At 45.1% G+C, this 14,893-nt stretch overlaps 1 protein-coding gene across 1 annotated transcript in view; it reads left to right on the top strand.

Moving 5' to 3' along the window:
* The first annotated feature begins 687 nt into the window (after nt 1-687).
* ALK (ALK receptor tyrosine kinase) overlaps nt 688-14,893 on the top strand; it is a 775,334-nt gene continuing 761,128 nt past the window's right edge. The window contains exon 1 of the mRNA XM_051843042.2: nt 688-2,264. Within this exon, the coding sequence (XP_051699002.1) occupies nt 1,601-2,264 (664 nt within the window). The 5' untranslated portion in view covers nt 688-1,600. The remainder of the gene's footprint in view (nt 2,265-14,893) is intronic.

A 14,893-nucleotide genomic window follows, 5' to 3' on the forward strand; every position in this document is an offset into this window, starting at 1 on the left:
CACACAAAAAGGTATTCCCCTTGCAGGGTCCTCAGGAAGTGGTGTACGTTCAGACACCGTTCTGAGAAAACGGGGTGACTAGCGAGAGGTCTAAAACGTGCCTGCTTGCTGTGGTTGAAGAATAATGCTGAGAGGCAGCGGCTCTGCCCTCCGCCGCCTTCAACTTTTCCCGCGTGGATCGCGGGAGCAGCAGGCTCCCGGGAAAGCGCCCAAATCGCGCCAGGGCCAGGGAGGATTCTGTCTCCGGGTGCTCATACAAGCTGTTTTCAGATTCGGCTGTCATTCCTCCCAACCTCCTCCCTAACCCCGTCCTTGTCCTTCAGTTTTATTCCGGAACCCGATTTTCTGAAGTCGGACCCGTTTAAGCTCTCACGCGCATAATCAGAGAGCGTGCTTGATCGCAAAGGCCTCTTCCAAGTCTCCCATTTGTCCACCACCCGCAGGCATTCGCACAGCGGAGAAGTAGGGCGGGGAACCTGGAGGAGGGAAGGCCGGGGGGCGGGGCGGACTGTGTGCTTTTCTCAATGAACGCCGAGGCCTCTGCAGATTTGCATAGGAGCCGGCCTCGCTGCGCCATTGGCTGGCGGGTGCGGGCGGGGCGGGGCGGGCCTGCGCGGGCCGGGCCGCGGCGCGGAGTTGGCGCGCGAGCCCCGCCCCCTCCCGGCGCGCGCTCGCGGCTCGGCCAGCTGCGAGTGGCGGGCGCCCGGGCAGATGCGATCCAGCGGCTCAGGGGGCGGCAGCGGCCGTAGCAGCTGGCACTTCCCGCCGCCGCGGTCCGGAGTGTCGCGGAGCACCGAGGCGCCTTCTGGCTGCCCTCTGGTCTCCTACCCCACGCCGCGGGCGCGGCCGAGGGGCGAGCAGAGGGCAGCGAAGCTTGGGGCTCTCCTGCCCTGAATGCTTTTCCCTTGGCTGCTGCCGCCGGGGCCGCTCCGGTGCCTGCGAACTCCGCGCAGCCAAGGCGCAAGCGAGAGCGCGGGTGCTGCAAACTTGCTAGGCGGCGGCTGAGCCCCGCTCCGCAGCGGGGGCGCCGGGGCCAGCGCTTAACAAGTTCTGCGGGCAGCGCACGGCAAAGGCTTCCTGCGGCCGAGGGTCGCCTGGCCACGCGCTAGGAAGCAGCCCCCGCCCTCAACGTCGGCCAGTCTGCGCAGAGGAGCTCAGGGTCTGGGGCGCCGCCGGGAACGCAGGAGGCGGCCAGGACAGCGGCACCCTCTCGGAGCCGCTGTTCCCAGCCTGTGAAGTTGCGGACTGGAGGCCGCCCGAGAGCCGACCGACCCCGGCTCCGGCCGTGCGGGCAGCCTGGGACGGTACCCTTCGCCGCCAACTCAGCCGTCGGAGCTGCTGGAGCTCTGGGGCGCGGCGAGCAGGGGGCATAGGGTCCCTGCTGTTGAGCCCCGCGTGCTTCGGAATCTCTGAACTCGCCCCAGACGCCCAGCTGCGATTCACCCAGGCCCCTGTTCGCCTGCTTGCAGTCGGGGGAAAGCAGGAGAATCCCCAGAGGTCAGGTGGAAGGAGCCCTTCAGGACCTAGTACTGCGTGGGAAGAAGGGAAGGGCGAGCTGGGCCCTCGAGTGGGGGAGAGGAGCACTCAGCCCTCCGGCGGGATGCGAGCCATCGGGCTCCTGTGGCTGCTACCGCCGCTGCTCTCGGCGGCCGCTTCTAGCTCCGGGGCCGCGGTCGGCCAGCGCGCGGGCTCTCCGGCCGTGGGTCCACCTCTGCAGCCCCGGGAGCCGCTCAGCTACTCGCGCCTACAGAGGAAGAGCCTGGCGGTGGACTTCGTCGTGCCCTCGCTCTTCCGCGTCTACGCCCGAGACCTGCTGCTGCCGCCGCCGTCGCCTCCGCCGTCCCCCCCGGAGCCAAGGGCTGGCCAGGCGGAGGAGCACGGCTCGCTGGCCCTTGACTGCGCCCCGCTGCTCAGGCTGCTGGGACCGCCGCCTGGGGTGTCCTGGGCGCCCGCGTCCCCGACGCTGTCCAGGGTGCTGAAGGGCGGCTCTGTGCGCAAGCTCCGGCGCGCCAAGCAGCTGGTGCTGGAGCTGAGCGAGGAGGCGATCCTGGAGGGCTGCCTGGGACCTCCCGAGGAGGCGGCCGCCGGGCTGCTCCAGTTCAACCTCAGCGAGCTGTTCAGCTGGTGGATTCGCCACGGCGAGGGGCGGCTGAGAGTCCGTCTGATGCCCGAGAAAAAGGCGTCGGAAGGGGGCCGAGAGGGAAGGCTGTCTGCGGCCATCCGCGCCTCCCAGCCACGCCTTCTCTTCCAGATCCTCGGCGCCGGTAAGCAGCTCCCGCCGAGCTTGTCGGGGGCGAGGGGAGGGGGGGGGGTTGGAGTTCTAGTCACATCCGTGTACAGCCAGTATTAACCAGCCCCCACCTCGGCCCCCTTTCCAAACCTCAGCTTCTGGTTCTCAGCCGCCTTCCTCCTTCCCGGGGCCTCCCTCCCCAGTCAGGTTGTGTTTTCTTATTTCCTCCTGAGTGCAGTCACTCCATAAAGAGCTCTTTAACAACCAAGTTGGGAGAAAAGTTTCCTGTTCCTGGTGAACTGCCGCCTTCTACCACTTATACACGGCCCCTGCCAAAATTGGGTGCCCTTCCTCCTGGGACTCTGGGGTTATTGCAATGCCCCTGTTACTTCTAAGTTCTAACTTTGCTGTAGACTAAACATCACTTCCCTTCTTCCTTCCCCTCATTCCTCTTCCTGGCAGTTGGGGAATCTGGTACATGTTCTCTGGGAATATAGAGATCCCCATCATTTTGCTGAATCCCATGCCCCCTCCCCAGGGCATCTCTACCCCCAACTGTTGGCTTGCCCAGGTCCTGCCTCTTTATTAATTCATTCTGCCACCCATTCCTACCTCTCAGACTCTGATTCTTCCTCTGGGATGGGGTTGGGAGAGCCCCCAGAGGAACTCAAGAGCAGGGGATGAGAGGGTGGTGTGGAGAGGAAGGAAAGTTGCCAGGATGTTCATGCCATGGGGAAGTCACTGTCCAGCCAGGGAGAGTCAATAACTGGTGTCCCTGCCTTCCTTCTCCCCCTCCCCTTTCCCCTCTGATGTCTGCAGCAGCCGCACTCTGTGATAAGGTGAGAGTCTCTGGCAGGCCTGCTTCTCTGCAGATCTCTCTGCTGGAGACTCCTGAAATAAGGTTTCAGTTTCTTTTATTCCCTCATTTCTTCCCACATTCATTGTGGTGTGTGTGTGTGTGTGTGTGTGTGTGTGTAGGCACTTATTTCTAACTCTTTCCAGAGAATCCTTTGACTGTAAAACCAGATGGTTTTGAATGGATGTTTCTCTTGTATGACTACTTGTGAATAAAATATACAGTGTAAAATGAATGAAAAAAGCACAGAAAAGAAGTCGTGCTTTTTTAAAGCCTACACTAATTCCATTGAGCATACCCAGCTTATTTTCTATCACTCTCATCGTCAAAAATAAATGAAGTTCTTATGCTTCACTGGTTACTATGTCTGATATTAATTGGATGGAAAGCATGGGGAAAAAGCCTATTGTAGAGCTACAAGTATCTCTCATGGCTGTCCCAACATGCATATATTCCCCTACACCGAGTTCTCTTGAGTAATGGGGAAATTCAAAGCTGGAGCTTCCTAGTCATTGCACAGAAAACATATGGGTATGGAATCCCCAAGGAAAACAGTGTGGGTGTGTATCTCAGCATTAGCATGAGTGGCATTGGTGCCTAAAATGACCCCTTGTGTTCAATGCTGGAATTTATTCAGTCCATATTAACAGTCAGAATCTGATGAGTTTGGTGGTTGCCTTCTGTGAACTGAGATGGGAGATGGATATGGTTGTCCCACCGCAGATACTTTTGTAAAGAACAGCTGGGCTTTAATGTCATCTTGGCTTCTGTTGTTTATCCATGCAGCATTCTATTTCCGTGCTCAATGTTTATGTAGTGAATATAAAAGTGATTTGTTTGGAAATGTGTATTTTCTACCACATTCACATCTATGAGCACCTCTGGGGCTTCCCCATCACCTGTTCTTAAAAACTATAGCTCCCCCTGGTCTGTATGAACTGTTGCTGGATATTGGTGACAGGCAAAAGAGATCTCTTGTGTAACTGCAAATTTGTACACTGTAAACAGGCAGGTTTCATGAAGCTGTTAGTGAATGTCTCTGAATGTTCTATGCTTGATGTGTTTGGAGAATGTACTCCAGTTCAGCTTTAGATAAGGAATTGAAGCTTCTGTGGGTTGTGGGTAGTGTAGCTTCATGTTCTCCAACAGCTGCTCTGGCCGTAGGGAAGTTTTGTGCACATCCCAAGTCCTCCCTCGGCAGCACAGCCCATTTGGCAGCTGGACCAAGTCCTTCTGCATCATTTGACATATCTAGCAACAAGGGTCTCAGAAAGAGCCAGGCTTCTGCCATTAAAAAACTAGAAATTTTGGCCAGGCATTTATCAGCAAGATTGGGATCAAATGATTATTGATGGGATCAAATAAGACACTAAGTGTAATTGGATGAGCTCGCTATGACCTCCAGAGAGGCAGCTTATTGAAAAGCACTTGGGGCCTTGTGGTGATCACACTTGGAACAGGATGGTCTTTCCTGTCTCTGTGGACATATGCTGGCTGCAGTTAGGCAGCTGGCCATGCAGGACTAGCTTCTTACCTTACCACTGCCTCCTCCATCTAATTCAGATAGTCTCCACTGCAGGTCTCTCATGGAGTGGAAACACCCTGCTATATCATGTTCCATATTTGGTGCAACATGTATCATTGTGGTTCCACTTATTTTCTTGTATGAAAATTCAAGCTTACGTTCTGCCTTCTGGATTGATTTTGCTATTCATCATGTTTGGAGAAATGTTTTTTTTTTCTTTTTATATAGGCTTTGATTTATAGAAAGGGCATTTGACTCTTTGACACAGGCTCTTCAATTATACAAAGGGAAAAAGGCACATCTCAGCTTACTTATTCTTGCTTCTACCAGAATGACCAGCAGACTGGGCTAGAGGAGCACCATCATGCTGGTGGGGTTTTTTATGTGCAGGGGAAACGAAGGGATTGTTGTTCTGCCACCCCTTCTTATGAGAGGCCTGGAGCAGCCCATGTGTCTCAAACAGAAGATATCTTCCTAAGTCTGAGTAGGACCCTGGTGAGGGAATGGTAAAAATGGAAAAGAAGCCACTTAAAACAAAGTGAAACCTTTGTATTACTGTGGTTTAGGCTGTCTGCGAGGACAAAGGGATGTCTGTGATGCCTTGTAATGCATGGCATGCTTATGTTTTTGTGTATTGTTGTGAATTCATGAGTGGGGTCAGCCTTTCAAAGCATGGGGCAATTCCCCAGATCACCCGTTCATGGAGGAGGGCAGTTGCTGTGGCTGGTGATATGCCATCCTAGGACAGCCCAAGTTGCAGAAAGGGTGCGTTTTTGGAGACTGCCACACTGCCCACATCTTCAGTTTGTGCCATGGAGATGTAAACATTTTGAGATCTGCTCCTGGCACCCCCAAGGCTGAGATCTATAGAATGATAACTTATGGGATAGAGAGGGTCCTGTTTTCTTGCATACACACCTTCCCCATTCCAGTAAGGGGGATACATGACCTGGGACCTTGAGTGTGTCACAGAGAGGCCTGAACAATGTCGAGTAGATTATCCAGTGCAATCCCCCTGACCCTTGAACTTGCATGTGTGTCAGGCCCTTCTCATTTCATTTGTGGAGAGAGGAAACTGGAGCTCCCAGAAGGGATATCAGTTATTGGAGGTGAATTGGGAGAGTTGGAACCAGTCCAGAGAAGAGCAGAGAGCTGATTTAAGAGTTGAAGGAACTGATTTATGATGAAAGATGAAAAGAATTAAATATATATGGCTGGGCTAAGTAGTGATGAAGGAAAAGCCATGGTAACAATCTGCAAATCTCTGGAGAGGGAGTGTGGCAGTGAAGGAGTGGAGTTATTTAGTGTGGCCCGTGGAAGTAATAGGATGAGACTTGCAGAAGGAAACTTCAGGTTCGATATCAAGGATCCTTATTTTTCTGAAATTGATAGTCCTCTGACTATGGGATGCAATTCCAACAGAGCAGGGAGTCAGGTGAGATGTGGGGCAGACAAGCCGCAGCATTCATAATTAATTGGTTCTGTATTTTCAGATGTTGAGAAGCCACAACAGGCTTAGAGCCAGGATGGGGAATGGCAGCAGGAATGTATCTCTTGGTATCTAATTCGTGAGAGCCTTTGGGCAATAGTGTTTCTGGGGGAAAAGAAAAGAATTGCATAAATGTCTTTGAAGTTGGTAGGAAGCACTTAGAAGATGATTATTAGAAACTATTTTGAAATTATTGGGTTTATTCTTTTCTATAACTAGACCAAACACAGAGTATTTCTCTGGGGTACAATCTGGATATCCAATGAGGGCAGGCACACTCAGAAGAGAATGATATATTCAAGATGTGTGTGTGTGTGTGTGTGTGTGTGTGTGTGTCTGTGTCATGGCATGATCAACAAAGAAGATGACCTGGACCTTGAGAAGATTAGATCAATTCTAGAAGATTAGATCAATTCTAGATTTGGTGAATTCTGACTGGCCACTTGAAAACCCTTTGAAATGTTGAGGGGGAATATATATATATATATATATGAGATGAGTTTCATCCAAGTTCAATTCAATATTTCACAAATTTATAAAAGAGAGAGAAAACCCATGAGAGGTTTGGGTGTGGGAGGAGAATATTGCAGTAATAGCAATGGATACCTTTATAAGGAAGCTGGTCTGCTGAAGGTCCAGAGGGTCTGGCCTGTGCATGGGAAAAGAAGAGAGAAGGCTGGGTCAGCAGGAGCTACAGCACACTGCCGCTTTTGGGTTTACTGCCTGATAACCTCACTTTATTGGAATTTGCCCAGCCTGACCCATAAAAGAAATCTTGCCTCCCTTTACAACATTAGTAATGTCCAGTTGAATGGGACCTTATAATTTATAAATCATTTTTCCATTTATTATTTTTTAATCAATTCTACAGTAGCAAGTACTTGCTTTACTTTATAAATGGAGCTGCTGGAATCCAGACATTGGGGAACATTTTTTCAAGGTCATACAGATGCAAAGTTGTAGACCTGGAAAGTTTCATATATGTGTTCAGAGGTTATGACATGACAGATGCTGTGGTAGTTACTGACTAGAACCATGATTATCCTTGCCTTCAAGTCAAAACTTATTCCACACTAGGGAATCATCTGAAGGTGCCGGTTATGAATATCCAAGCTGGGCAAATAGATGAAAAGTTTTACATCATCCTTGCTATAAGGTCATGCAACAGATATTTGATGGACAATATCTATGCTTTAGAAAAGTTCTTTAAAATATTTTTATCAGAAAAATGAGTATTAATAAGAGTTTCTAAGTGCTTATCAGTGATAGTATTCAAGATGTTGTAAGGGAGATTAAATTAGATGGTACATGTAAATCCTGAACGCAGAATCTGATGTGCTCCATCAATATGATGGCTTCTTTCTTGATGCCATAGCACTATAGCGTTTGGTCATGCAGGTTGCACCCTCTGCAGCTATAAGGGATGCATATATATTTTAGTCTATCTGTGTGTTACCCCCACTGGAGTTGTGCATTCCTTCTTTCTGGTCATGTATGGAAACTCTGGCAGGAGAAGTTCTGATGCTATGGGTTTCCAGGGCAACTAACTTCTTATTCCAAAGAGATGAGAGATAGTGTGTTCAGTTTTTTGTTATTACAACAAAATACCAGGAAAACTAACTCTATAAAGAGGAAATATTTATTTAGCTTATGGTTTTAGAGGTTCAGGATCAAGATTGGGTGACCCTATTGGTTTTGCCTAGGATAAGGATAGAAGTGGTGGAGCATGGAGTGTGGGCGGAGGAAGAATCACATGGTGAGCTAGGAAGCAGAGAGAGGGCTGAGCTGACTGAAGCTTTTATAACCAACCCTCTCACAAAAACTAGCTTCCGAGGGCATGCCCCCAATGACCCAAGGACCTTCCCCTAGGCCCACCGCCCAAGATTTGATTAAGTTTCCACCTTGTTGGTACAATTGACTTCTGACCTTGTGGTTTAAACATCTGCCTGAGTTTGGGGGCCAAATCCTGTTCAGACCCTAGCAGACAGGATCCGTGGAAAATAAGGAAAGAGGCCATTGTGGTGATTGCTGTATCTCACCGTGGAAAACCTTTTCCCCAAAACTGTGGCAGAGAAGGGAAATGGAGGTGTGGAATTTACTTCATTTCCACCAGCCTTTATCCTCTTGTAGGTCTTTTGATCTTGGATTCAGCCTGGAGAGTCAAGCAGAGTGTTCACAATCCAGCTCATTGTTTTCTACAGGAAGGAGCCAAGCCTTAACCTATGAAAGTAAGAGTTCTAATATTGGGGGAGAACAAGATGGAGATGTTACAGAAAAGTAGTTTTTAGATGGTGGATCCTCCTTTTTTTTCTTTTTGAAGGAAAGTTGGCATTTATTTGTAAAGTGCAGAGCAAAGAGTTGGGCAGGTATTGCTTAACTCCCAGGCTCCCAGAGGTGGTTAGGAGTAAGGTTCTTCTTCTTCTTCTTGTTTTTTTAGTTTTTATTTAATGAACTCATTTTTTCATAGATACAATTTTAGGAATATGGTGGTTCCCTCCCCCACACCCGCCTCCCCCCCCAGGTCCCATCCCACCTCCCTCTCCCTCTCCCATCTCCTTCTTCACTATGGTTCATTTTAGTATGACTTTATATATGGAGGACCAACTCCATGCTAAGCATAGACTTAAACAATTTTCACCCACGCACACACACAACATATAGAGTACAGTTTGGGGAGAAAATTGGCTGTTGATTCTCATATTACAATTCATTAGGGACAGAGGTCCTACACGGGGAGCAAGTGCACAGTGACTACTGTTGGTCCTTTAGCAGTTAACACTCTTTTATGGACGTCAGTGAGACTGTGGATCTTTCTTAACTGACAGACATCTGTCCAGTTCAGGCCCTTCCACCCCAGAGAGATGCTGGACCATTGGCCACTTAGAGTAATGCTTTTAAGATTTACCTGTGTTGCTGTATGGGTCAGTTGTTTCTTTTTATTGCTGAAAAGAATTCCATTATATGCAAGTACAACAATTTGTGTACCCAGTAACCAGTTGGTAGACATTTTCAGTTGAGTCTCTCTGGAAGAAAGCTCCTGTGCACAATTTGTGTACAAATAGTTTTAAGGATCTGTGTTGTCGATTCTTTTAATCCATTATAGAATTGATGAAGTATATGGTGAATGTGTATTTGCTTCACTTTAGAAAAAAACTTTTTCAAAGTGGTTGTATCTCTTTACATTTCAACCAGTAATGTATGTAAGTACCATTTGTTCTGTTCATACATTCCAGAGAATATCTGATATTGTCAACATATGGTGTTATCTTCCTGAGATTTTTTAAATTTACACTTCTATTTTATTGAATGTCTAATACTGCATAGGAAAATCACCCCAAAAGTTAGTGGCTCAACATAGGAATTGATTGTCTTTCATTGTTTGTATAAGCTAGGAATTTGGAAACAGCTTGTCTGGGTGATTTTGCTGAGTCTGTTATGAGCTTGCAGTCAGATAGCAGACAAGGCTGAAGACATTAAAAGCTTGGCTGAGGCTGCAGGATGCACTTACAAGGTGTGACAAGTGGGGATGGCCAGCAATCTGGTGCTGGCCACTGGTGGAAGGCCTCGGTTCTCCTACAGGGAGTCCTCTCCCCAAGGCTCTTTCAATGTCTCATGATATGCTTCCTGGCATCCCTCAGACAGAGCATCTATTGAGAGCATGGTATGGTCTTTCTTCTTTGTTTTGTAGATGTGATGAATTTTATTGCCTAGATTTCAAATATTGAAGTAGTGCTACATTGCTGGATAAATCCCACATGAGCATTAGCTATTATTCTTTCCACATATTGCTGGTCAGTTCTTTAATATTTTAGTGAGGATTTCTGCATTTAAGTTCATGAAGATTATTGGTCTGTACATTTCCTTTTTTGCCTGGCTTTAGGGCCCAGAAAATAAAACAAAATGGGCAATTTTTTCTTCACTTGTCCTTTTTTCTGGAAGAGAATTGGAAATTTTTGCTTCTGGAATCTTTGTAAAGTAGAATTTACCATTTTGGCCTAGTGTACGTGTTTTTTGTTGAATGGTTTTCAGTTATTAATTATATTTATTTAATAATGATTGTGGGATTGTGTGTTATATGTTTCTTTTTGAGTGCACTTTAGAAGGCTGTATCTTTTAAGGAATTGGTTCATTTCATCAAAGTTGTATGCTAATGGAAGTTAAGTTGCTCATAATATTCTCTTGCTGTTTTATGTCTGTAGGGTCAGTAGTCATTTCCCTCTTTCATAGTTTATATTGTTGATTTGTATCATTTCCATTTTTTCTTTGTGGTCATTCTGGCCATAAGTTGACCAATTTTATTGACATTTTTAAAAGTGCCAGTGTCTGGTGATGTTTTCCTCAATTATTTTTCTTTTTCAGTTTCATTGATTGCTACTCTTACTTTATTATCTTTCCTTCATTTCTTTTGTCTTAGATTTAAGTTGCTCTTCTGTTCCTAGTTTTTAAAGGTGCAAATTTTAGATCATTGAGACTCTTCTTATTTTCTAATATAAGCACATATAATACTATAAATTTCCTGTAACAACTATATTTCATTATATTGTATTTTTATTTTCATTCACTTTAAAGTATTTTCTAATTTTCCTTTTGGGTTTCCTCTTTGACCCATGGTTTATTTGTAAGTGTGTTGTTGTATTTTCAAACATATTGGGGTTTTTAAAGTTATCTTTCTTTCATGTATTTCTAGTGTATTTTGATATGCCATGAGAACATACTTGGTTTGATTTCATTTATTTAACATTCGCTAAAGTTTGTTTTATGGTCTATCTTATTGAATATCCCTTGTGCCTTTAAAAGTGCATGCATTCTGCTGTTGTTGGGTGGAGTGTTCAATTAGTGTCAGTTTGGTTAATTTGATTAATAGCATGGTTCAGATCTTTTGTATCCTTACTGATTTCCTGTCTTTCATATGGATTACAAACAGAGAAGTGCAAGTGTGTCTAAGTTTCTGTTTGTCTCTTTCTCTTTGTGTATTTTGAAGCTGTCTTATTACACACACACACATTTAGGTCTTATTGATGATCTGACTCTTCACATGATTCAATATTACTTCTTATCCCATGTGACATTCTTAACTTGAAGTTTACTTAGCATGATATTAATATAGCGACTCTAGCTCTTTACGTTAGTGCTTACATGGCATATTTGTTTAATTATTTTACATTTAATCTATTTAGATTGAGTTTTTTGAAGAAAGTATATGGTAGTATCATGTGTTTTTTTATTTTTTTTATTTTTTTATTTTTTTTTATTTATTTTTTTTGACAGGCAGAGTGGACAGTGAGAGAGAGAGAGACAGAGAGAAAGGTCTTCCTTTGCCGTTGGTTCACCCTCCAGTGGCCGCCGCGGCCGGCGCGCTGTGGCCGGCGCACTGCGCTGATCCGATGGCAGGAGCCAGGAGCCAGGAGCCAGGTGCTTTTCCTGGTCTCCCATGGGGTGCAGGGCCCAAGCACCTGGGCCATCCTCCACTGCCTTCCCGGGCCACAGCAGAGAGCTGGCCCGGAAGAGGGGCAACCGGGACAGAATCCGGCGCCCCAACCGGGACTAGAACCCGGTGTGCCGGCGCCGCCAGGCGGAGGATTAGCCCAGTGAGCCGCGGCGCCGGCCAGTATCATGTGTTTTTAAAAACAATCTGCTTTTTACTTGATATGGAAAGGGTGCTTGTGCTTAATGTTATAATGAATTTGTTTATATGTATGTCTATTGTTTATTTGTCCTCCTGTTTTTTGTTCTACTCTTGTCGTTTTACTGAAATTTTGGGGGTTATTTGAATAGGCTTTTAATATATATATATATATATGTATACACACACACATATATAATAGCATATAGTTTATATTTTACCTTCACATTCTATCTAAAGTTATTTTACCATTTCAGGTAAAACATAGAAGTCTTAAAACCTTTTGTCACTTTACTCTTTTTTAAAAAATTTATTTATTTATTTATTTTTATGTATTTGAAAGGCAGAGCAACAGAGAGAGTGGGGCAGAGGGAGGAGAGAGAGAAAGCCAGAATTTGTAGCTGCTGGTTTACTCCCCAAATGACCACAACAGCTGGATATGGACCAGGCTGAAGCCAGGAGCCAGGAACTCCATCCACGTCTCCCACATGGGTGGCATGGAACCAACTACTTGGTTCATCTTCCATTGCCTTCCCAAGCGCATTAGTAGGAAGCTGAATCTGAAGTAAGGTAGCTGAGACTCAAATCGGTGTTCCTATGGAGGTTGCTGGCATTGAAAGTGGCTGCTTCAACGGAAGAAAGACCTTTCTCTCTGTCTCTCTTTCTCACTGTCTAACTCTGTCTGTCATATAAAAAAAAAGTGGTTGCTTAACCCACTGCACCACAACACTGGACCCTGGTCCCTTTACTCTTGTCTCTTCTGCCATCTTGTCAAATATAGTATATCTACGTAATTAAAATCTCTGCTAGTTTTTGTAATTCTTTTTGTTTCCAAAGTCATACATGTTTTAAATGTCCTAGGAGAAAAATGATCTTTTATATTTACCCACATGTACCATTTCTCTTGCTCTTCCTTCTTTCCAAAAGTTCCATTTTCCCGTTTTTTTTTTTTTCATTTTCCTTAAGCCTAAGGAACTCCTTTTATGATTCTTTTAGAATGAGATTACTGATAACAGATTCTCTTAGTTTTTTCTTTATCCAAGAATGTCTTTATTTTGTCTTATTTCTGAGGGATATTTTTCCTGGGCACAGATTTCTGGATTGACAGTTCTTTTCTTTCTACACATATGTGTGTTGTTCTTCTGTCCTTTGTAATTTCTGATGTGCTGTCTGCTGTTACGCTGTTGATCCCATTTACATTTGCTTTCAAGATTTTTCTTATTCTTTGATTTTCCAGAAACTTTATTAGAATGGATCTGTGCATGTCTTTATCTGATTTTATTCTGTTTGAATGTTTTTGAGATTCTTGAATCTGTATCAGATTTGGGGATATTTTAGACTTTGTTTCATTTTTTATCGACTTTTTCTTCCTCTTCCTCCACCACCTCCTCTTCTTATTCTTCCTCCTCTTGTCCTTCTCCAACTCTTCCTTGTCCTCCTTCAACTTTATCTATATTTCCTCCACTGAGACTTCTCTTAGAGTACCAGCAGAACTCGTATGCACTTGAGGCACCACTAATTTTTTTCCATTTTTTTCTCTTTGTCTGAAAATTGGGCAATCTCTATGATCAGTCTCCAAATTTATTGCCCTTTTCCACTGTTATCGCCATTACTATAATTATTTATTTTTGATAATGTGTTTTTTCAGTTTAAATTTTCTGATTTTAAAAACAATTTCTTCTTCTCTCCTGAGAACTGTCTTTGCATCCTTCGTCCCTAGTGTTTACTTTTACCTCCTGGAACACAGTTACAGTAGCTTCTTTAAAGTCTTTGATAATTTCAGCATCTGCAACATCTTGTTACTGGCGTCTGTTCATACTGTTTGTCCTTAGGAACTGATCACTTTCTTATTTTTGTTCCATGTTGGTAACTTTAGATTGTAGGCTGGAAATTTTGAATATTATGTTCTGTGGTTTGAGACTTCGGTATGGTTTAAGCCTTCGTTTTGTTCTTAGAGCCCTTATTTTGATGCTTTGAGTCTGTCCCACATGTGCCACACAGAGGTGAATTGGAACTCTGAGCCAATTTCTCACAGGGGTGGGGAACCATTTTTCTGCCAAAGGCCATTTGCATATTTATAACATAATTTGCAGGCCATGTAAAGTTGTCATATAGATTTATTGAATTTCAAGTCCCAGCTGTGGTTACTTTGGCGGAGCCAGACCAAATGACTTTATAGGCCTTATATGAACCCCAGGTCACTGAACATTCTCCCCCTGATAGAGAATCCTTTTCCATCTGTCTTCTCTTTAGGATTCTCCTTAAACTCAGGCTTCCTGCAATGAGGCTTGCCCTTGCAAATTACCATTGCCCGTGTCTTCACCATCTTTTTTTCCCCCTTTCTTTCTTTTTTAAAGTCAGAGTTACAGAGAGAGAGAGAGAGAGAGAGAGAGAGATATGTCTCCTATCTCTTGGTTAACTCTCCAGATGGCAAAAACAGCCAGGGCTGGGCCAGGCCAAAGCCAGGAACTAGGAGCTTCTTCCAGGTCTACCATGTGAGTGATAGGGGCCTAGGCACTTGGGCCATCCTCTGCTGCTTTTCCCAGGCTATGAGCAGGGAGCTGCATCAGAAGTGGAGTATCCAGGACATGAATCAGTACATATATGGGATGCTGGCATTTCAGACAGTGGTTTTACCTACCATATCACACTGCTGGCCCCTGACCTCATCATAAAGACAAAACAAAACAGGGGTTTCCTCCATATTTTTAGTCTACACATCCCCCTTCTCAGTCTCCTGGCTTGAAAGATGTGGTTTCTATCGAGATTTCTAGTAAGAGTTTTGGTTGCTGACATACTGGTGAACCCTCAGCCTGATGAGATGAAAAGGAAGAAGAAACAAACAAACAGACTTCCTTCCACACTCATTGAGTTATAAGACTCCCTTCCCTGGCCTTTTGGCCAGAAAGGAAAGGGTTTTTCTGGGCATTTAACTGTCCATGGCATCCCCGCAGCTTTGGTGAGTGCTTGCATTTGGCTCAGATGGAATACTACACAGTGGTTAAAAAAAAGAAAATCCTGTCTTTTGCAACAAAATGGATGGAACTGTAAACCATTATATTTATTGAAATAAGCCAGTCCCCGAAAGACAAATACCATATGTTTTACCTGATATGTGGTAACTTATTAATAGAGTACCTAAAAGGTAATTTATAGGAGTGAAATTTCAC

The sequence above is a fragment of the Oryctolagus cuniculus genome, chromosome 2 (assembly GCF_964237555.1).
Source record: "Oryctolagus cuniculus chromosome 2, mOryCun1.1, whole genome shotgun sequence".
NCBI lineage: Eukaryota > Metazoa > Chordata > Mammalia > Lagomorpha > Leporidae > Oryctolagus > Oryctolagus cuniculus.